Source organism: Pteronotus mesoamericanus, unplaced genomic scaffold (genome assembly GCF_021234165.1).
Source record: "Pteronotus mesoamericanus isolate MK-2021 breed Mesoamerican mustached bat unplaced genomic scaffold, CSHL_Meso_final contig_25, whole genome shotgun sequence".
Classification (NCBI taxonomy): Eukaryota; Metazoa; Chordata; class Mammalia; order Chiroptera; family Mormoopidae; genus Pteronotus; species Pteronotus mesoamericanus.
Genome location: NW_026555105.1, coordinates 9,422,786 through 9,446,280, shown reverse-complemented (window position 1 = coordinate 9,446,280; position 23,495 = coordinate 9,422,786). Strand labels below are relative to the sequence as shown.

The 23,495-nt window shown below is 49.1% G+C and overlaps 1 protein-coding gene across 1 annotated transcript in view; it reads right to left on the bottom strand.

Annotated features, from left to right (window-relative positions):
- Positions 1–5,234: 5,234 nt before the first annotated feature.
- Positions 5,235–23,495, bottom strand: part of SLC13A3 (solute carrier family 13 member 3) — a 59,311-nt gene continuing 41,050 nt past the window's right edge. The window contains exons 9-13 of the mRNA XM_054573647.1: positions 20,597–20,694; positions 17,469–17,581; positions 11,318–11,479; positions 8,781–8,918; positions 5,235–6,887 (exon numbers count right to left, since the gene is read on the bottom strand). Coding sequence (XP_054429622.1) covers positions 6,708–6,887; positions 8,781–8,918; positions 11,318–11,479; positions 17,469–17,581; positions 20,597–20,694 — 691 coding nt within the window. The 3' untranslated portion in view covers positions 5,235–6,707. The remainder of the gene's footprint in view (positions 6,888–8,780; positions 8,919–11,317; positions 11,480–17,468; positions 17,582–20,596; positions 20,695–23,495) is intronic.

Below are 23,495 nucleotides of genomic sequence, written 5' to 3'. Positions count from 1 at the left end.
TGAGGACCTTGTGGTGTGTCTGGCACTGCAAACAGTAGGTGCTCAATAAATGTGCGTTCCCTGTATGTGCTGGGCTGCCGTTGTTGCCTTGCAGGTACACTTCCAGCTGTTCTCTGCCAGCATCTCTGTGCCCTGTCATGGCCTGTGGGGCGGCCTCCTCCGGAAGGTCCCCACCCTGCAGAATGGGCCAGTTAGGGTTGACCCTTCAGTGGCATTCCCGACCCCTTGTCATTTTCCCTTATAAGGGTGTGTTGCCTGGGTCACTGGCTCAGGCCTGGAGGAGGATGTCCTATGACCCAGATAGGAGAAGTGACACAGTTGAATGAGACACTTGTGGCCCTCAGAGAGCCTCATCCCCTGCCCAGCTCACAAGCCCCTCCAGGAAGGCAGGCCAGGACCAGCTGTGCCGAGAAGGCACCCAGTGCACCCAGTGCAGCAACAGCAGCAGCCACACATGCCCATGGGGCCGGCCAGCCAAGGTCAGGAGCAGGGCGGTCCCGAAGGAACAGCAGTGCCCCGCCACGCGCAGACGCCTTCGCAAAGGGCAGGTGTCTTCTGACCTGCTCCCACCGAAGTGGGAAGCCCCTTGAAAACGAGGCTCAGTGTTGCCAGATTGTCCACATACTGTGTGCGCTGTATGATCTTGGGCGACACACCCTCCCTCTCTGAACTTGCATGGACTCTGCTATAATGAGAATACTAGAACCCCCTTATTGGGGTGGCTTAAGGATTCCACGAAACAGTGTATCTGAGTGCCTGGTAAATGGTAGATAAAAGCTCCTGCCTGCTCCCTCTCACCCAGGCTGATGGTTGTGTCTGAGTGTGGCCCAGGCAGCTCAGCCCTGCTTGTACAGGCCTCTGTGATGTCCCGGCCACACGGGAAACATCAGGGCATTATGCTGGTCAGAGAGGAGCTGTCTTGGAAGGCACCAGCATTTGCTCAGTTTCTGCACAGGCGCCAGGGAGTCGACTGGTTAAGGCCCACGTGGGTCATTTCCCAAAGGCCTTGGGTGGGTGTGTAAGATTGAGAAGAGATTGGGGGCATAGGGAGGAAAGAGGCAGAAGATATCTTTGACTTTTCTCAGCACAGATAGGCGGTCACTTTTGCCTATATAAGGCTGGTTTGACTCGGAGGCCCACAACATCCGGAAAGGGCTTTTGAATCACCAAAATAGAATCAGCTTTGTTGAGGGGAAGTTCTGGGTAGATTCAGAGCCATAAGACAGGGCAGGAAGAGGAAGTGGTAAACTCTCAGATCTAGAATCAGAATCAGAGGTCCATATAGTATTGGAGTCACTGAATTTTACAGCCTGCAGGTATAGAACATCACTACCATACAGTTGGTTTGAGAATATGGAGAGGCGGCTAAAATCTTCCCATGTAGACAGTGCTGTCTACTAGAAACAGAATGGGAGCCATATATATAATTTAAGTTTTTGTAGCAACCACCTAAAAAGTGAAATTAATTGTGATAAAATACTTTACTCAACCTAATATATCCAAAATAGCACCCTTTAAACATGCAATCAATATAAAAATGATTAATGGGATAGTTTACATTCCCCTTTTTTTGTACTCAGTTATTATAATCTGGTGTATGTTTTATACTTACCGCCCATCTGAATTCCAGCTAAACACATTGCAGCTTCAAGTGGCTACTGTATTGTACAAGGCAGATATAGATGATTTCTGTCACCACAGAAATGAGAACCTGTGACCACTAGAGCTGAAACAGACCTCCCAGATCATGTTGCTTAGGAGTCATAGATTCAATGCCTTCAGAAGCCAGAAAGGTGACCGAGTCAAAGGAAGAGAACCAGTGTAAGACATGAAGGAGTGGTGGGAACTGTGGCAAACAAGAAGTTCTCCCTCCAAACAATTGTTGTCAGAGGTCCTATATTGCCAGATCTTCTGGTATTTTCTTTTCCAAGAGAAACATAAATTCAGGTTTTAATGTGAAACCTCCTAAACTTAAAATATTAGCAATAAATGAATAGTTTAAGACTCATGGAAGGTGAGGGAGAGGGGAACCTGACCGTGGGCTGGAGGTAGCCCTGGGGACCACTACTTTTCAAGTTCTGATAGGGTCTCAACTCCATGCCACGCTCTCTCAGTCGGCCCCTCCAGACCCAGTCATCCCTCTCTCTTCCCGGCCTTGTGCTGCCAGAGGTGGACCTGGATAGGCTGCAGCAAAGGATTCCCTTGCATTTTAGCTTCTGTTGATGTGATGGTTAATTTTGTGTATCTGATATTTGGTCAAACATGACTCTGGATGTTTCTGTGAGAGTGTTTTTGGATGAGATTTACATTTCAATCAATGGAGTGTAAGTAAAGCAGATTGCGCTCCACAATATGGTGGGCCTCATCTAATCAGGCAAAGGCCTGCATCGACCAAAAGACTGCCTTCCCCTGAGCGAGAGGGAATTCTGCCAGCAGGCTGCTTTTGAACACTCTCCTGGGTATCCATACCTACACACACATCCTGTTGGTTCTGTTTCTCTGGGGAACTCTGACCAGCACAGTTGGGTTTGGCCAGTGGGGAGCCCCAGCAGAAAAGCAGAGTAAGGGAGGAGAGAACGATCCAGGCATCTCTTTCCTGGGGAGTCATCAAGAGTGGATGTGCCCCAGGACTGAAGATGCCAGCTCCTCGTAGGCCCCTCCTTCTTCCAGACCCCAGGCTGGAGGTACTTCTTCACGACTAGCCCTCCCTCCCGCCTCCAGGGCCTGCGCTTTCCCTTGTGGCGTCCCTACCCTCTGTCCACACCTTGTAACTAGACCTTGTAGCTAAACTGTCCTTAAGTTAGCTGTTTCATGTGCTTGTTAGTTCTTTTTGAGACCCTGACTACACACTCTCACTTCTCAGGTGCAGAAACCAAAGTCCAAAACAATCAAGGACCTGCTTCAGGTCCTAAGTGTGTTAGGGGTGGAGCCAAGAGTCCAGTGTGGCTCACAGAACTCTTCATTCCATGACTCATATTCATTTTTTCCATTTATCATCAGCACTTCCATTTCTCTGCCCACTGGCTCTACATAAATTTTTTTGATTCGGGGCAGAAGTGGGTTGACAGTTGTAAGTACGTGAAACACAGAGTTTATTCTTGCATTATCATGCATTAATTATCATATTATTTCCCATGCAAACAACTGCCAAGCTACTTCTGCCCCCGCCCCTGCCCCGTGTGCCCTGGAACATGTGTCTCTCTGACCCCTTTCTGTACCTGTTGTTCATCACTTCTGTGTTGCTGTGTTTTTCACAGCGTGCTTCCTCCATATTTAAATAGCCCCACCAGTGATGGTCACCTAGATGGTCTCCAGCTCGTTGGTCCCTAAAACAACAATGGCACAGATATCCTCCTACATCATCTCCTCATGGACCCATTTCGCTGGGCTGTGAACCCAGGAGCAGGGCAGCGGGGCACAGGGAAGGCAGACACCAGTCCCCCAGCTGCTGGCCCGACTGACAGGAGCAGTTTAATGTCCCACCAGCAGAGCACAAGTGTTTCTGTTGCCTCTCATTTCACCCCTGCTTATTGTCCACTTTTTTAGTTTTTGCCAGTCTGGCTGGTTTAACTTGTATTTATCTGATTACAAGTGGGTTTGAGCATTTCTTTATTAACCTGCTGGCCACTTAGATATCCCTTTTCAGAATAGCACATTGATATTGCACTCAGTTTTCTCCCTGGTGTGATGATAAAAGGCTCCCAAAGGCGGCTAACCATCCTCGCCCCTGTACGTGGTAGCTACTCCTCCCAGCAACGAATGGAGTCTACTTCCTGCCCTTGAACCAGGACAACCTGTGACCTGCTTTGACCAATGGAATACATAAGAATTGATGTTCTTGGACTCCCAAGTCCAGGCCTCAAGGAGCCTTGTAGCTTCTGCTTTTGCCTTCCTGGAAGCCTACTGTCATGTAAAGAGGCCCAGGCGAGATTCCTGGAGAAGCCGCAGGACCCTGGAGGGACCACGGCCCTGGCGGACATCCCAGCTCCAGCCCAACTCCCAGCCAAGTGGCCCTGACCACAGCATGCAGAGCAGAGACGAAACTGTCCCAAAGAACTCTCTCCAAATGCAGAGACGCGAGGCAACAAATTGTTGTGTTTCAAAGCCCTGATTCTGTGGGGCGATTGGTTAAGTAACCACAGGTAACTAAAGCAGGTGTCTTGTTTTGTTTTTGGCTCTCTCTTCTTCCTCGTATATTCCAGACGTGAGTCCCTGGTATATTTCCGATGACCCTGTATCACCCTTGCCAACCCCCGCCTTCCCACACCACCACGAGCGCATGGCTGACTCCTTCTGGTCTCAGTCCAGTGCCGCCTCCTCAGAGAAGTCCTCCCTTATTGCTCTGGCTAAAGTAGCCTCTGAGCCAGTTTGTCATATTGGCCAGTTTCATTTTCTGCTTAGCCTGGACCATGACCTAGAGACATTTTATTTATTTATTTACCTGTCTACTGCCTGACTCCTCAACTAGAATGCAAATTTTATATGCGCGGGGACGGGGAATGAGCACATGGTAAACAAACATTTTTCAGTGAATAAATGGAAGAAGAGTGAGCAAACAAAAGAACCAAACAGACCTCAGATTGGAGGGGGGTGATTGCTTTCTCATTGACTCTGGTATAGATTCATTTACCAAATATTTACTGAGTACCTACTATGTATCAGAAACTGTTCTAGGCACTGGAGTTACAGCACTGAACAAAATGAAGTTTATATTCTCATAAGTTTATATTTTAGAGAGAGAGAGACATTTAACAGATACGAAAATACATAATACAATGTCCTAACTAAATACTAAGAAAAATATAGGAGCATAAGAAGGTGGAGAGTAATGAGGCCGATATTTTAGACCAGCTGGTCAGGGGAGCTTCTCTGCGGACACATTTGAGAGCTGCGTGAAGTGAGGAAGCAAGCATTTGTGCAGGAGCAGAGTGCTGTAGGCAGCGGGACAGCACGTGCAAAGGCCCTGAGGCAGAGGAGTTTGTGTGGCAGGAGTGGAGCAGCGAGGGGAGAGCAGCAGGAAAGTGACATCGGCGAGGCCAATTCTGTGGAACACCCAGTTCTGGAATTTGAGGCTTTGAAGCTCCTTTATGTCCAGAAAGACAAAAAAAATCTCAGGGCTGGTGTTGATTAACATTCTTTATTTTACAGCATTTTCAGTAAGAAATATTTGAAATCATGCTTCATCGGGTTACAAGTCCCAGGGGTTTCTCTGTGAATGAACGTCTCCCCTCCCCCGTCGCACAGGAGTGCGCCTCCCCCCCACCCCCAGGGGCTGTAACCGTGACTAAATGTGAAGGTCTGCTCCTGCAGTTTGTTCTCCAGCCCAGGGGGCCTCTCCCCCAGCCTCCGCACGGCTTCCGGGGAAACGTCCACGGCTCGCTCCTGCTGCACGGAGGGTGAGTCCAGCCTCTGGGAACTGCCTGCTCGGCCCACGCAGCTGCTCGAGGAGCCCCATCCCTCACAGGTGCGGGAAGGGGCTCCTCAGGTGGTGCTGACGCTGGGCCACTCGTTCATTCTACACACACTGCCGGAGCTTCCGCCGGGCCCGATACCATACTGTTCACTGGAGATACCCAGAGGTTTCCGCTGGAAACCAGGAGTGATCAAATCCCCTGGGAGAGCCCCTGCCAGCAGCTGGCTCACGGAAAGTCTCAGGCTGCGTATCTGCAGAGGAGGATTATGATATTTGCCTGCCTGAGAGTTTTTACCCTGGCCCTTTGCAAGGCCCTGGTTTATCTTTTGACTTTTCTCTCACCCCTGAAAAATGTGGCCTTTGCTAATCAAACATGCTGACCACTTTGGGTAGCCGGTAATGACCAGCTGATGAACACACAGCAGCCACGAAGGTCGCTGTGGGCCCCGTGCAGCAGGGTCCTGGCCGGCGGTGAGTGCTGTGACTCACCTGCCAGAGGGCAGGGCCCAGGCGTGGCCCAACTCCAGAGTTATGGCCCAACCGAATCAGATTAAACAGAAAAACCTAAAAGCTTGTGTAGCGATGTCAGCGGGGGTTTCTAGATGCACTTGGGAGCCCCGAGAGACAGCAAGGAGGCTTCGCACAGTCTCCATGTCCTCAGGGAGTCCTCTGTCCCTCCTCCTGTCTGCACGGATTGAAAATTCCCCTGTCTGCTGGGTATCAGCGGGGAAACAGTCAAGCAGCTGGTGCAGAATGGGCACCAGCTGAACAGAACACATAGCAGCCGTGGGCAGTGGGGATGAGTGAACCGGAAGGAACACTGCTGCCCAAAACCCCCTCCCAGGAAGGAGACCCCTAGACAGGACGGTCCCTCCAGAGTGCAACCTACAGAAGCCAGTGGGGATCATCAGCTGGGCCCATGGGGTGGGGGATAGCTTTCCATCCCAACTGTTCAGGAGCCTTTGGCTCCAATGGTGGAGCCCACGGCAGGACAGATACCGTTCTAGATTTGCTTGTTGTTGCTGAAATTGGGCTTTCTTGCATCCTAACCACATTCCAGCTCAGAGAGAAAGGAGGTTGTTTCTCAGGCAGCAGGTCTGGGAAATATCAGGGCCCTGAACTGCATGAGAGAGGAAAAGGTGTACTAGATAAATGAACTCGTTGACCCAGGAGGACCTTGCTTGCTGCATACTGGTTCACAGAGAATCGCTTGATCGTCCTGTCTCATCCTAACAGCAGGTGACGGCAAAGCCTTCTGGGAGGGCCCGGGCTGCAGAGAGTCTCCAAGGGGGACTCAGAGGGCCCGTAGCGTGTTGTTGGCCCCAAATGAGGTTGGTAGTGCCGTGACATTGGCCAAGTGGTGGCGGGCCCAGTCTGGGAAGGTGCCCAGCTGGAAGACCGCCTGTGCCCAGGTATTGATGGCCACGTTGAGCAGCACGAGGCCTATCAGGTTCATCAGGAAGCCAGCCCGCACCTGAAATAGAGCGCACACTCGAGACCCAGCAGAGAGATGGAGAAGCCCCAAAGCCCCGCACCAGACCCGGACCGGCAGATGCCCGAGACCCTCCCTTCTTCACGCTGTCCTAGGCTGTCACTCAAAGAACTGCAAAAGTCCTCATTTAGTAACTGGTTTCTAGGGGCCACGTACTGGGCCTTGCAGCTGTCACTGGGTCGCTTAAACCTGAAAGCAACCCTACAAGGGTTGTTATTGTTATTATTATTCCCATTTTACAGACGAGGAAAGTGAGACTCGGAGAAGTTGGCTTATTCAGAGCCACATGACATGATAGCAATCTGATAAGACCACTAAATGATCCCCACCCCAACATGCGCACGCACGCACACAGTGTGTCCAGTGAAGGTTATACTAGTTTACTGGGAAGATGGTTACTTCTGGAAATTTTTACTGCTTTAAATAGCTGGAGAGAGCTGTCTACCTGCCCCCTACCCAGGCGGACCTCGCGTACTGTGCCGTCTGAACTTGGGCTAAAAGTTCCTGTTTTCCAGCTGGGTTTTCTGCTTGTTCCACCATCCAGCCATGGGGCACACGGTGAGAAAGTTACCTCCTTTTCAATTGCTTTTCAAATCATGTCCTCAAAGAGCAAGTCTGTCTGAGGTGCTACCTGCCCCTAACGCTTCTCTCCTCCTGTCCAGCTGCCCTTTTTAACAAGTGGGGGTTCAGAGCCTTTTCCAGGCAACTGTTATTGGAGAGAATTTCATTATTTTGCTTTTCCTTTTCCCTTTGCATTTAGTTTTACACTTACCCTCAATGGCACGCAATACTGGTTTCCCATTTACATGTACATGGCTAACTTTTCTTTTTAAATACTCTTGTTTAAGTTGTTTGTTTTTTTTTTTTAATTGTAAGTTGGTTTAGCAAAATTGGGAAAAGAACATTACTCCAGGTGGTTCGTGGAAAGGGCATCATCCACAGTGAAGTGAGGGGGCACATGGCAAGGTCAGGGAACCGCACTGTGCTGCCTCTGATCTAGGGGAGGGGTCTTAAAGCCCCTGGCAAGTTTGGAGAATTAGAAGGAGCCTGGCCAACACTTTGGGGGATGTGGAGGCAGAGTTGGCTCTTCCTTTGCGGGGTTCCTGGGGGCCTGTCTCAAAACGCCTGCTCAGTTCCTCCTTATTACTTAGTTACTTAGCCCTTTAACATCTTTGTTACACTGTTTGCTCCGGGATCTCTTTCTGCCCCTCTCCTGGGTTCCCTGGCCATTTACCCTGCTGGGCGCCTGACACTGGAAGCCAGCATCACGAATTGGTGAAGCAGATCACCCTTCTGGGCCGCACCAGCTGAAGGAGGGTTATTTGCATTCTGGTATCTGGTGTACAAATGCCCCAGGCAGGGGTGGAAGGGGAAGAGGCAGCAGGAGAAGGGAGGGGCAGACTTAGCGTGGAGCCCGTGGGAGAGGGAACACACTGCCCGACGGCTGAGCCCTGCCGAAAGCAGGGGGTTCCCCAACTGCCGCAACCCTGGGCTTCCGCCTCACTCCCCAGCTGGCCGGGCACTGAGGTCCCCTCTCAAGTCCCAGCATGTGGCCTGCTACTCCTCTCTCCTAAAGATTCCGGGCACAGAGCCATCAGCCAAATGAGCAATAAGAGAGAGCAATGCCCACAGAGAGGGGGGAAGTCCCTTGTCCTTGTCACAAACTTTGGCAAGGAGTCTCTTAGGCAGTGTTTCCTGAAGTTGTCTAGGCATAGAGTCTTTGCTAAAATGTGTCTTCTTGGTCCCACTCAGAAGGAACTATGCAGATACTGGGGGCGGGGGGTATTGGGGGGACAGGGACCTGCCCAGATGCCTTGCCCACCACCCAGTGTCCACCCACCTCTCCGGGCTCCACTAGAAAATGCCCAGACTTACCATGTCTTTGACCAGCAAATGTCCCGAGGCAAAGGCGATCGAGTTGGGGGCCGTCGAGACAGGGAGCATGAAGGCATAGGAGCAGCCCACGGTGGCAGGGATCATCACGTACAGGGGGTGCACCCTCAGGTGGATGGCCTGGACCCAGGAGCGGGTGGCAAGACCAAGACATAAAGAACCAGGCAGAAACCACAGGAGACACGGTTGGAAGGGGAGGGACATGGAGACAGACGTAGAGAAAGAAAGACAAAGACACAGGGACAGAGAAAGGCAGAGTGAGAGCCAGCAATAAGAACACAAGAGAGGACAATTTAGAGACGATGAGAAAGGCAACCAGAAGTTACGAATGTGCAGGCAAGAGAGATGCAGTACGTGGAAACCGACAGACAGGTAAGAAGAGAACCAGACCCAGGGTGAGACGGAGAGAATGTTTTCAAGGTTAGTGACATTCCAGGGCCACATGGCAGGGCCATTAGGGAGGGCGGGCCGGGGAGATTTATCTAGGACGCTCCTTCTCCACCTTGAGTGTGCAAGGGAATCTCACGGAGGCTTGAGAACTCGGGTGGCTGATTCAGCAGGTCTGGGGTGACCCCAAGAATCTGCATTTCTATTAAGTCCCCAGGTGAGGCAGATGCTTTAAACTAACATGCCCCCTGCCTGGTCCTTCTCTCTACCAAACAATCCCCACAGCCAGGCTCTGGGCACCTTTTCTTGGGGCCTCGCTGAACTTCAGGGGTAAGGAGAGCTCAAGATGGCACCTGTTGGCAAACATTTCCAAATTTCTAACTGTGTGTATCAAATGTGTGTATGCATTGGCCTCAGTCAGTGGGCCACCAGTTCGTCACCTCTCTCCAATGACATATTCACTGACAATTCATGTTGATCGCTTCTCTAGCATTTTATTTTAAGATAGGGGAGTTTGGGCCTCTCTAGGGGAGTTATCCCCTTGTGTATAAAACATTCTGATTTTGATGATAGCAGTATTTGGAAGAAGGTGTTGTTTGCAAGTGTCTTCTCCAGGAAAAGCAGCCCCTGCGGATCTGACTGGCCCTCTGTTCCCTCCTCCATCCCTCCTGGTAGCCCCTCCAACTCTCTTGGTTGCTGGGTCCCTCAGAGGGTGTGATTAAATCCCATCGCACTTAGCAAGAGGAGGGGAACTCCCACCCTCCATTGCGGCGGAGAGTGTAAACGGCACATTTGCTTTGGAGAGCAATTTGCCCACATCTAACAAAACTGTAAATGTGCAATTTATAATTAGATCTCTAATCCAGGGATCTCAATTCTACCAATATATCTACATGTCATCAAAGGTGCCCAGACAGGGAAAGTTTGAGGCAGCGTTGCTGGATCCAAGCAAAGCTGGAGACAGATGGCTTAAATAAATTGACAGCTATCGATTCATAATGGAATATTCTCCAGTCATTGACAAAGAATAAAGTGTATCTTTGTGTATGAAAATACAGTGAATACAGCATGATCTCTGTTGTAATTGATGCACAAGTAAACAAACAAAACTAAGGTGGTTCAGACAAGTGTGCCTGGTATGTGACTATTTGCATACAACGCATATACTCTCAACATTGACTTAATTTGATCAATTTTGGATTATATTGAGGTAGTAAAATGGTTTGGCCTTCTTTAATCTATTCAAGTATAAAACTCATGTTAATCAGTGTTTAAATCCCTGGTATAATCTCTTCTTGATCATGATGTGTTCTTTGCCTACAATCCTGGATTCATTTTGCCATTTGCATCTTTATTTACATGTGAGCAGGAGTTATGACACTTCACCCCTTTCTCCCCTGGTTTGCTCCTGGTGTCGGGGTTTGGCTAACCTTCTACCTGGATCGAATGGCTTTCCCTACCTTTCTGCGCCCTGGAACGCTTTGGGTAAGTTGAGCACTATCTTTTTCTCGAAGGGAAACTTTCACCTTCCCTGTCCTGGCCAACTTTCCTGGGCTGGTGACTTCTACAGCAGTGGTTCTCCACTGGGGACGATCCTGTCCCTCCAGGGAACATTTGACAATGTCTGAACACATTTTTGATGGTCCTCATTTAGAGGGGGCACTCCTGGTTTCCAGTGGGTAGAGGCCAGGGGGGCCGCTGAGCACCCTACAGTGCACAGGACAGTCCCCACCACTGACCCCAAGTGTCAGCAGTGCCAAGAAGCCCGGCTCCCCAGGGTGGCTACAGCTTTGCTATCATTAGAATTTCTCTCGTGGTTATTTGACGACTCAGATTTTCTACTTCCGCTTAACTCAAATTTGGTAATTTATATTTTCCTAGAAAACTTTCCAAAGGAGGGAATTTGGTCACTTTGAAAATATTGCCTCTGTGTATACATTTTTTGAAGGAAAAAAACAGTATTTTTTTTTTTTAAATCAATGTCCTGACACTTCCGTGCACTTCGAAGAGAGCGGTGAGCAGGCAGCTCCCTTGTGGAGCGCCCGCCAGCGGCAGAGAGCTTTCTGACCCGTGTTGTTGGGGGTCCAGGGGCCCCTCCTCTCCTCCCCCCTCGTCCCCGGAAGGACCCTCACCAACTCTGACAGGACAGGCAGGAAAATGATCATAGTGGCCGTGTTGCTGGCAAACTCGGTGAAGAAGATGATGACCAGGGTGACGATCAGGACGGCCAGCATGGGCGGCACGTTCTCCAGCGGGTGCAGCTGGTCACTGATCCACACGGACAGCCCCGACTGCTGCAGGGGGAGGCAAGGGCATCTCTTCACACCCAGCCCAGCTCCGCTGCGCCGAGCGGGGCGGGGCCCAGGCGGGAGGGAGGGCGTCAATCTCAGGAATGACCGCGGTGCTCCGCCCTGGATGCGGAGTCTGAAGTGCAGAGGGGCTAAGCTACACGTCCAAGGTCACACATTCGAGCCTGGACTTGAGTCAGCTTCTCTGCTTTTTGAACTCTTCTCTATTCCATACGCTATAGGCCCGGAGCCCAAAGCCTTGGACCCTCAAACAATCCATGAGGGTCTCCAAGCAATCCACTGGGGTCGGGCACCAGTAAGTATCTAACTAGAATGGGAGAAGGGAATTGGATTCCCCATGATAAATCTCCACATTACTCCAATGACAGTTATTAATTAAAATGATATTAGCACAAGGTGTTATTATAAAATGTTAGTCTTTTAATTGTTATATATTAATATGCATCAAATGTATAATATATACAAGATACACTATATATTATATATAATATAAAATGTATCAAGTATATATTAAATATAATACTATTGATATGATTATAACTAATAAAGATATTTATGACCAATAATAATAAGGAAGTTTATTACATGATAACATGAACATGAATGTTATAACATTATCTTATTATTCATGATCATAACAGTCACCATTATTGTGGCTTTATAGAGTGCCAGGCACCTGCACTCGCTGCCTCCCTCAATCCTCCCTGCCATCCTATACGGTAGACGTTCGTCCCTGGGTTACAGAGGAACGACCTGAGACAGGCAAAGCTTCTGTGATGCCCGGGGTACCCAAAAGTAATGACTAAGATGAATGTCACACTTCGGGCCACGTGCTTCTGTAAGCTAATGTGCTCCAGCAAAAGTCCCTGTCACCCAGGTGCCTTCCTTTGGGCACGCCAGTCTGTCACTGTTCCTCTTAATATAAAAAGCAATGCCCAGAGCTGACCAGAGCCCAACAGGATAAAGAAAGGACCCGTTAGGTTGTGCCCTCGCTGGCTCCAGATTCCACCCTGCCATCAATCTGCAGAATTATCTCCACGCTGTCTCCACTGACTTCGTGAGTTACTCTGTTTGCAAGTATACAATGTGTACACTTCTCCCAGTTACTCGTCCTGCCTGAGGAGAGAGTATCCTTAAGTACCAAGCGTCCCAACACACTTTCTTGTTAGAACCCCAAAGCCACAAAGCTGAAGATGTAAAATTGTGTTCTATTCTGCCCCCTGGTGGTGCCATGCAGCCATATCTTAAAATCTCACAAAGTCCTGCATGTCAGGTTTTGTTTTTTGACGAAGATAAAGCCATAGGTTTAGATGTTGGCTGAAGGCATAGTGGGGTTAGCCCTCTAATATTTACAATCATGTGTGTGTCTAGCACAGCCCTTTTGCCAACCCAATATCATCTGGTACCAAAGCACTTTGGTCTACCAAAGAAACTTTCTGCATTTCTTTTAATAGAAAATTTACTGCTTATCCAGAACTTAAAATTTCATAATCGATTCTAGAACACAGCGTACTGTTTTTCAATAAATAAAATAACAGACTTGTTCCTACTATCTGACTTTAAAATTACCTTCAATAAACAAATATGCTTAAAGATATTTTCCCTAGAAGAGACCTTGTAAAATTAAAGTGTTTCTTCCTCATCTGCACTGTTTGTCTGAGAGCCTAGAAATCATGGCACATGGCACAGAGCCAAGACCCCAGCCCCTCCGCTGGCCCAGGGAAAATTTCAAGGTGAAAATGGGGCCACTGGTCTTTCGCAAAGGCCACAGCTTTGGCCAACAGACCAACAGCAGTGCATGCAATTAAATGGAGAGAGGGAATGTTAATGACTTGAATGAATGAGAAGCCAAGAACTTCCCTGCAGCTAGACCTCTGGCTGATGGGCTTCCAGCCAACGTCCAGCGGCCTCTCATGCCCTTAGCTCAGCTTCCATGGCCACGGGGAAGTCTGGCAGCTTAGAGAGAGAGGAGAACCCCAGCTACCTGCGGGAGCCCTCTTGGGAACTCTGAGGGCTTCACCTGCCTATTCCCATTCCCTTAGGAATCAGAAGCTCTGTGTCCTTGGACCAAGAAGTTGTGATGTGCCCAATTAAGTGCAATGACTTGCCCTATAATTGGAACTTTGAGCTCACAGTCTGGCTCTTAATTATTTCATCAGGCTACTTCTCCAATTGAAATAACAACAACAACAACAACAACAACAACAACAACAACAAACCTCAGATCTCCAGCAGGAAATGAGGAATTGGGAAAAGACACGTGTTTTTATTTGCTCCACTCTGATTTAGTACTGACCTTCGGTAGCCTCAATATATCTGAAGACCAGTTTGCTGTGGTGGAGATTAAATAAGATATGCATGATGGTGCCAGAACGAGGCCACACTGTCCTCCGTGAATTGGTGAAATGATCATGTCCATGAAAGTGGCGAGGCTGAGGGCCACCCCGGTCTCAGCGCGGGTTAGGTGCCAGCCCTCTGCCGGGCACCGTCCACACCCGTCACGCCATCGACCCTCAGACACAGCCCATCTTACAGCTCATGTCCAGCCAATATTTATTTATTTAGTGCGCACGGGACATGGTGGATAAGACAGGCGTGGTTCTTGCCCTCGCAGAGCTTACGTTCTAGTAAAGAGAGACACCCGTAAAGAGACAAGGGCCATGCGAGGGGTAGCTATGGTCGGGGCAGAGTGATAAACAGAGAGTGGCTGTGTAGGTGGGGAGGCTACTTTGCATATGTTGGCTGGGAGGTCCCTTCCGTGTTGGTGACCTTGCAGCTGAGATGTGAAGGATGAGGACTCGGAGATCTCAGGGAAGAGCGCTCGACAGAGAGAAAGCCATTTAAAGGCCCTGGGGTGCAGATGGACCTAGTGCGGCTGAGGAATTGCTAAGGGGCCAGCGGGGCTGGAGTGGAGGCAACGAGAGGAGAGAGGTAGTAGCTGACAGGGTCTGTGTGGGGCCAGTGGAAGCCTTCAGACTGGACTGCAAATGTCTGGGGAGCCATGGGCCATTTTGAGGCAGAAGAAAACTGGTGAGAACACGAAGTGGGTGTAAACGAGATGCCCAAGCTCAGAGTAAGCCCTGGGATCTAATTCCAGCCTTTCAGAATCAGCACGCGGGAGTCCACACATCCAGACTCACCCCTGCCCCCTCCAAGGACCCCTGAGCCGCAGGAGGCCTCTGTGGCCTGGCAAGAGCACTGAGCAGGGGCTAGGAAGCAGGATATGCCAAGAGCATTCTGGTCCCTCCGGGGCAGGCCGCGCTGCCAGGGGAGGGGCTGATACCAGCAGGGCCTGGGGGAAGGGGGCCACTGCCACACAAAGCTCTCGTTGAACAGAAATCCCAACCTGCTCCTGGGGCTGGGCCAGGAGCCAGACTAGCCTCCCAGCAAGCTCAGCAGTCCTGCAGCCCAGCCTCCACTGAGAGACAGGCTTTGCCCGCCATGCTCTGAGCTCAGAGAAGCCTCTGGGGTGTGGAGTTGCCCCTCCGCCTCCTGTCTCAGTATCAGGCTAGGTGCATCTCCGTAAACAGCACCGTGGCCACAGCATTGCTCAGGGCAAGAACCACTGTGTCATCCTTGATCCTGGATCCCCTCTTTCCCCAATATCTAGTCATAACAACCAGCTCTGCAGGCTATGCTCTAAGTTCTCCGTATATATCAACTCATTTAGTAACTGTAACAACGCTGCGAGATGGGATGCATTAGTTTTTTCAGATGAGCAAACTGAGGTGCACAGCTAAGAGGAAAAAGATCTGTGACTCTAACCCAGTGGCCTGGTTCTACACCCATACTTTCTACCTTTGCACTGCATGGTCCTCTTAAGACCTGGATAACATGCCACTTCCTCTGGGAAGCCCTCCGTAATACACTTCCAGTAGGAGGCAGTAGTGAGAAGAATCAGAGAGACACCAGTTCAAATTGCAGCTCTGCTACCCATGAGCTATGTTACCTAGAATCAGTCGCTTAACCTCTCTGGGCTTTGAGATTCTTAAAATGAAGACCCCGAGAGTACTTTTGATCATCCATCCCTTGGCTCTTTTTGAAACTGTGTTATTTATGGGAAAAAAATGAATAAAATAAAAATTTAGTTCACAGAAAAGAGTAGCTGTGTGGAGAACCTAAATGTGCCACCCAGGCCTCCCTCCAGGAAGGCCTTGTTGCCCTAGCGCAGGGAGCATGGGCAGCAGACGGCCTTCACTGTCAGCCCCAGACTCAAGGGTGGCCTTGTCCAAGGTCACACCTGCTCCTGGGGAGGCCTGCGTCCATAAACAATGGAAGGATGCGGGATATTAAGGCCTGGCCATCTTGGACCACCTGGGACACCTCTGAAGGGCTATCTCAGCTCGGAACTCTCTAGGAGTTTGGCGGAGGCTTTGCGGGGTTGCCTCATCCTTGCCACAGGAGGTGACCTGAAGGTCACCGAATAACCTAATAAACCTCCTGCTCCACTCTGCTTCCCAGAGCAAAACCTGCACTAACCATGGTACGAGGGTGCCCAGGGATTGTATCAGCATTATCTTCCTTAATTGCTCCCAACCACCTCTAGAGTAAGTGCTTTGAGCCAATTCATAGGTGCGAAAACTGGGGCCCAGAGAGGTTAAGGAACTTGCCCCAAGTGCCCCCGTGAGGGGTGATAGAGCTCAGATTTGAATCTAGGTACTTGGATCCCCCCGCCTGGGCTTCTGACTAGTTTATACTTTAATAGACATCTTGCACTGTAACACTATTTGAGCCTGAAATTTTAAATTGAATTTTAAAAGAGGGCAATTTGAGAAGCGGCTGCAGGTTTCCTCTACCTTCATTTTGGGTTGCCCTTTAACTGGTTGTGGATTGGAATGCAGGGGCTCACACGGAGCGGTTTAGGGGTGGGCAGGGCCCGGCCTCATCAGCTATGGGTCGCCGTCCTGGCCCTGCCATCTCCCGTCTGCGCAGGTGTACGCAAGCCACTGAGCGCCAAGTTCTCTCGGGCCCCTCGTCTTTCCAATGGGGCAGGAACAGCATTTACTTCAGTGGTGTTTACAAAGAGCAGCGCAATCAGTGTTGGCAAAGTGCTTCCAGCAGTGCCTGCCGCGTGGGAAGCTCTTGAGACCAACCGAGCCATTAGCAGCCCAGACTCAGAAATTATATTGGCCGGAGTTTGAACCCCAGCAGAGTGTGATTTTATGATCTTGAGAGGGTTGATTAATTTTTCCATACTTCAGTTTTCTGACCTATAAAGTGGAAGTATAAAATATTACGGGGACCCTCGGGCCCATGTGAGGATTCGGGGAGGTGATACGTTATGCCGCATGCCGGACACCAAACTGCTCTTCTTCTGAGCAAGGCCGACGACGCTGAGAGCGAGCGTCCCCTGAAATCCCGTACCTCAGTGCCTTCCTCGCCTCCCCCTAGTCCCAGCCCTGCTTCTGAGCTCACAGAACCCTCTAGAATAATATGAATAATTAATTAATAATAAAAATATCTAACATTTATATCGTGGTGGCTAAAAGCACACACTCTAGGGCCAGACTACCTGGATTCTAATCCTGAGTACATAGTTGTGTGCGTTCAGGCAAGTTACTTCATCCCTCTGTGCCTTTGTTTCCTAATCTATAGAATGGAGACAATGATGGCATGTGCCAAGCGGCTTGTTGGGAAGTTCAGGTCAGTTAATTTGTATAAAGCATGTTGGACAGGGTGAGCACAGTAAGGTGGCGGTGTTCCTCTGTGCTTCGAGAACTCTGAGAGTCATGATGTCATTGGCACTAGTAATAGTATTATGTTCATCATGAGCTCCTGGTGGGTCCAGATCATGCCTTATTTCTCTCTTTCTCCACAGCACCAGGCACTGAGATGAGAACAATGATTATCCCAGTTGGCAAATGAGCTGGCATCTGCTGGGCCCGTGGCATCACTGGCTCCTCTGCTGAGCCTGCAGCTAGGAACGGGACCTGCCCACACCTCCCCGGGCCTGCAGCCCACCTGCCGTTCTTACCTCACAGCCTTTGGCCATGGCGAAGCCCCCTCCCAGGAGAAGGATGATGTTCCAGGGGACGGAGTCCTGGGCCTTCTTCCACGTCAGCAGGGGCTCCATCTCTGTGGTGGGAGCTGGGCAAAGAGAAGATACTCGTTCTGAGGCGTGGACCCCGGTCCCTGCAGCCCTATCTTTGTGGGGACACTCAGGGTTCTCCAGGAAGCCACAGCCTGGCTCCAGCACCTGATTCTGGAGCATCAGGGAAACACCCCACAGCATCAGGGTGGGCCATCTGCTCTATTCAGAATGCGATAGTTTCCACGGCTCCTGGAGGATTGAGAACCTTCTGGAATGGGGCACTCCACATGCAGCCTCTCAGCAGCCCTTCCGGGTAAGCGTTACTTTCATCCTCACATAGAACAAAAGGCTCTCTTTATAACTGCATGTGTAGAGAGGAAAGAAAGAGGAAGGCTATTCAGGAGGAAAAAACTATAGGAACCTTCATCCCATGGAATTATGGGGCGATTTTTATGTTTTCCAAAGCGGCAGCGTGTGCAGTGGTTAGACCAGGGGTCAGCACACTTCTCTGCAAAGGGTTAGGGAGTGGATCATTGAGGCCCTGCAGCCTCTGTTGCAAAGAGGCTGCCACAGCGGCGCGAAGCAGCCGTGGACGAAACATATGCGAACGAGCATCCTGCAAAATCCCACTTTCCACCGGGTCTTGGCACTTCCTGTCATCCCCTAGTGCTACTTTCTTGTAACACAGAAACTGTTCTCTGTTTCAAACGTGGGAGAGGAATGATGAACAGGGGAGGCCTGTTCCCTGACACGAGTCGTCCTGCGCCCCGCCTGCTGCCTACGTGAGTGTCCCTTCCCTGGAGGCATTGGCGTTTGCAACCCCGGTTCTGTAGGACTAGGAAGGCCAGAGGTTTGGTGTGTCTCAGGGGCCTGCTCGTTTTTAGGGAAAGTAAGACCCGGAGAACATGGGAACTCATTCGAGGGCACCTCGCGGATAGTAACAGAGCTGGGGTATCAGGCATCTGGGTGAGGGTGTCCCGCCGAGAGGAAGCTCTGGGCCTTAAGGGCCCACTCCCAGGTGACAGAACCAAGGACAGAACCTGATCCAGAGCAGCTGGGCCACAGGAATCAGTGAGGCTGCAGGGCAGCCGGATGGGGGAAGATCTGCCCAAGTAAGAAAAACAAGTACTGATTCATGCTCCAACATGGCCCAACCTTAAAAACATCATGTTAAGTGAAAGCAGCCAGTCACAAAGGATCACCTATATAACTATGGCTACATATATTAAAAAATTTCCTAGAAGAGGCAAATCTATAAAGAGAGTAGACTGGCGGTTGTCTAGGGCTTGGGGGAGGGGCATGAGTGACTGCTAATGAACTAGGGTTTCTTCATGGGGTGATGAAAATATTCTAAAATTCATTATGTGTATGACTGTACAACTCTGAATATACTGAAAGTCATTGACTTGTACTCTTTAAATGGGTGATTTGTGTAGTATGTAAGTTATAACTCAGTACAGCCGTTATATATATAAAAAAAGAATAAGCTAGACCAACCAGATTCTTCCTCTTAGAAGTATCAGCGGGAAATAGATAACGGGGCAAAGAGAAGTGATAACTTAAGGTGAAAGAATAGACAGAGAGGTCGCATGGCATAGGAGGGGCATTAGCGACTGAGGTTCTGTGGGGAAATGGAAACAATGAGCAAGTAGATCCTACCAGGAAGTGGAAACCAAGGAAGCAGAAACTGTGAGGAGGCAGAGATTATGAGAAAGCAGAAATGATGAGAAAATAGATACTAAGAGGAAGCAGAGGCTCTGAGGAAGCAGATAGGCTCAAAGGAGTACGCACCGTAAGACTAGAAGCTATGAGGGGACTGCAACCGAGGGGACAGGAAAAAGTAGAAGCCATGGGAGCAGATTGTACCAGCGAGTGGGCGCTAGCAGGTAGGAGACACTATAAGGAAACAGGAGTTATAAAAAAAGCAAGAACTATAATGAAGCAGATGCTAGAAAGACACAGCTCCGTAGGTGAGGGAAGCAGTTTGGAAATGAGACAGAGAAGCAGAGATGGGGGGAACAAGGATCCCATTCAGTTTTGCAGAGCCCAAAGCCCACGGCCTCAGCTCCTCAGACCCAGCGCCAGTCTCCTTGAGTAGCTCTGCTCCAGCAGCTGTTGGTGGGACCCTGTCAAACCCTCTCCCTCCCGATCCTTATGCCGAACTCCCCACACTCCAACCCCCATCCTCCAAAACTGAAACTATCCTTTGTAAGACTCCATTTTTTTCAACAGTAGAAAATAGGTAGATTGTGACCCCTAATTCCTGACTCCTGTCCCGAGGTCAACACACCCTCCAGAGAGATGGGCCAGGCCCCGCCTCTGTCACAGGTGGCAGGTGGCAGCACCTTCTCCTGGCAGACACCTGCTGGAAATCCAGTGGGGTCACGTATTGGTACTCCGAAGGCCAAGGCCAGCCTACATACGGTTTGGTTCGGAGGGCTCAGTGATCGTTTTAAGCAGAATGTGAACGCTTTGTGGCACTTTTGCCTCATTCCCCACCACTTTCTATACATCTAAACCCAGCTGGAGGTTTTCTTGCCCGACTCCTTAGGCAATGGAGTTGCAAGTCCAGGGACAGCAAAGGTTCTCTGAAAAGGATGAGAAAGTAAGTATTTTGGGCTCTGTGGGCCAAGAGGCAAAATCGAGGCCATTGTGTAGGTATTTCTACAACTAAAGAAAATATTGGCCCACAAATTTCTTACGGGAGACACTAAACACTTTATTTCTGGACACTGAAATTTGAATATCATGTAACGTTCCTGTGTCACGACATATTTTTCTCCTGACTTTTTTCAACCACTTAAAAACGTGAGAGCCATTCTTGGCTCGGGGGCTGTACGAAAACAGGCTGCTGGCTGGATTTGGCGTGTGGGCTGTAGTTGGTCACCCTGCCCTGGACAGTCACCTCTGGCAGCCCTAAGTGCCCGGACAAGGCAACGGCTCGAGCAGGAAGCCCGGAGGAAGCAGGGTGGTCGGTCCCAGGCATGGACCCCACCTCCAGGCCACAGATCACCGCACTCCAGGCCGCAGAACTCACTGAGCTCCCCGAGACCCCCGCCCTGATCCCTTACCTTTCAAGTCAAGCCACCACTTGAGAGAGGGCTTTTGGGACGGGAAGAAGAACAAGATGGTGACAACGGCCACACCGGTGACAGCATCAGAAGTAAACCTACAATGACAGACAAGGCCCCCAAGGCATGTGACCCTGGGCATCTCAGCAGCCCAAGGTTCAGCAGGTTTACACATGAGCATCCGCGGGAGGAAGTTCGGGCCACTGTGACGGGGTCTTGTCGGGCGCCTCTGGACTCCGTCCTGCACAGAACTGAGCACGGATGCAACCCCCCGTGGAGGCAAAAGCCCTGGATCCACAGCTCCCTGGGGCCTTCACAGCTTGCTTGAGCCAAACAAACACTTTTCTTCCAGTCCAAGGACCCGAGGTAAGGGGATGTGACCACGGAGGAAAGGATCTGAGAGCCACAGAATCCCAGGGTCTGTGGATCCCCATGGATCACCGTAAACACCGTTCCTGTAACAGCCCTGTATTTGTTCAGCCTCTCTTTGCATTCCTCCTGGGATGGGCAGCTTACTACATGGATATAGCACTCATTCCCATCAGCAGAGTCCAGATAGAGCCAGCCTCATAGCCCCTCAAAGCCTAACTACCACTCTTCAAGGATCCACAAAGAATCCTGTAGAGATGTTAAGCTCACAGAAGCCTGAGGCAAGCATCTTCTATTTGAGATGAGGGATCCAAGGCTCAGAGAGCGGAAGCAACTTGCTCAAGGCCAGACCATGGTCCGTGGAGGAGACTGGCAATGAAACCAGATTTTTCCAGCTCCAAGTTCAATAAAGCTCAGAGCCAACGACTAACAAAGGCTTTTTTAGCTCACACATTTGGGAAGATTATTCAAATGGCCAAGAAACTGAAAAAGACAGTCAGTATCACTGTATTAGAGGAATATAAATCGAAGCACTAATACCAAGCGAGCCTGTTGAGAAACATAGGAGTGGTGGGAAAATAAACATTTAAGCTTCTAGATGGCGGCTGGCGACATGTCTCCATACCTCACGTGTGAAAGTCTCTTGATGCCGTTATTATACTTCTAGGAGTTCAACCTCAGGAAATAACTGGGCTCTTACACACAGATTATATAGAGGGCTGTTCATTATTGATAAGGGTGAAAAATAGAAGATGTTTAAATGAGTTGGGTTTAATAATATAAATGTAATGCATCTGTTTCATTTCTGCATCTGTTTTTTTTAAATACATAAGAAAAAAATCAATCTTTATGTATTAAAATAGACATACAACCAAGAAACTTTTATTTAAAAAAAACTTTTTATTTACAGTATTGGACACAGTCCAAAAGGAATTGATAAAATCAATGAAAAATACTCCCATTCTATAGAATATTAGGCAGTGTTTAAAGGATGAAATAGCAAATTGTCCATGACTATATTTTCTGGGTTTTTGTTATGTGTGTGTGTGTATCTGAAACATTACATACCAAACTTTAATTGTGCACATCTCTGGGGATGGTACAGAGGAGAGATGAAAGGCAACTAAATTTTAGTTTTTCAATCCAGCATTGTTTAAATTTTTATCATGAAACAAAAAAAAGCAGATCACAGACAATCTGTTCACTATAGTCACACTTCTGCCAAAAAAATCTTGTGTTTAGATAGGTTTCTTTTTAGTTAGTTTGCATGTGTTTTTAAAATTAGTTTACTGAAATCTATAATTAACATGGAATATAATGCACCCATTTTAAGGATACAGTTAAGTGAGTTGTAACTAATGTACACAGTCTCATAACAACCACTGCAATCAACTTGGAGGATAGTGTCCAGATACGTATTTTTTAAAGTCAGAGAGGCTGTACATCAGATCTGGAGATGGAGATTCTAGGTGATTTTTATTTTCTTTGTGTTGTTTGAACATTTACAATCCCCATTTTTTTCATCTGAAAAAAATAACCAAGTATCTACTTGGAAAAATTGAAGAATGGTAATAAGAGCCACTTCTCCGGGCTCCGTGAAACTCTACACTCTCTTCCTCATGTCAGCCTTCGGGGTCGGAACTGGAACGGCCCTCGTTAGCAGAGGGGAGGCCGAGGCCCGAGAGGGGGTGCAGACGGCTGCTCTGGCCAACACGGGGGGCCAGAAGCCACGCGTGGTTCGTGGGCGCTTGAAACGTGGCGAGACCAAACTGAAACGTGTGGCGATATAAAATGCACACCAGATTTTGAAGACTTAGCATGAAAAAAAAAATGAAATCTCAAAAAGATTTTTATATAGATTACATGTTGAAATAATATATTGGGTTATAAAAAATAAATTACTATACTTATTTTCCTCTCTGTCTTTTGACTTCTTTAATGTGGCTATTAAAATTTTTTAAATTACACCCTGGCTGGTGTGGCTCAGTGGATTGAGTGCAGGCCTATAAAACAAAGGGTCTCCAGTTTGATTCCCAGTCAGGGCACATGCCTGGGTTGCAGGCCACGCCCCCAGTAGGGGGGTGCACGAGGGGCAACCACACACTGATGTTTCTCTCCCTCTCTTTCTCACTCCCTTGCCCCTCTCTAAAAATAAAAATAAGTAAATAAATAATTTTAAATTACATGTGTGGCTCACATTATACTTCTCTTTGATGGTGCTGACGAGCATCAGATCTTACCAAATCCAGAGGACATATCTGCCATCTAATCATGTTCTAACTCATGCCAGAATTTGACACAGCTGCCAACTCACTCGTTCTTAAAACCCTCGCTCTCTTGGTCTTTGCTAGACCGTGGCTCCAGGTTTGTGCCCACCTCACTGGCTGTTTCTCCTCCATTTCCCTAATGGGATCATCCTCTACCCCGCTCCTAAATGCTGGGGTTCCTCAGAGCCTACTACACTCTCCCTACACTCTTTCCCTAGCTGAGTCCATCAATTCCTATGGATTTAAAGTCCGCAATCATATGA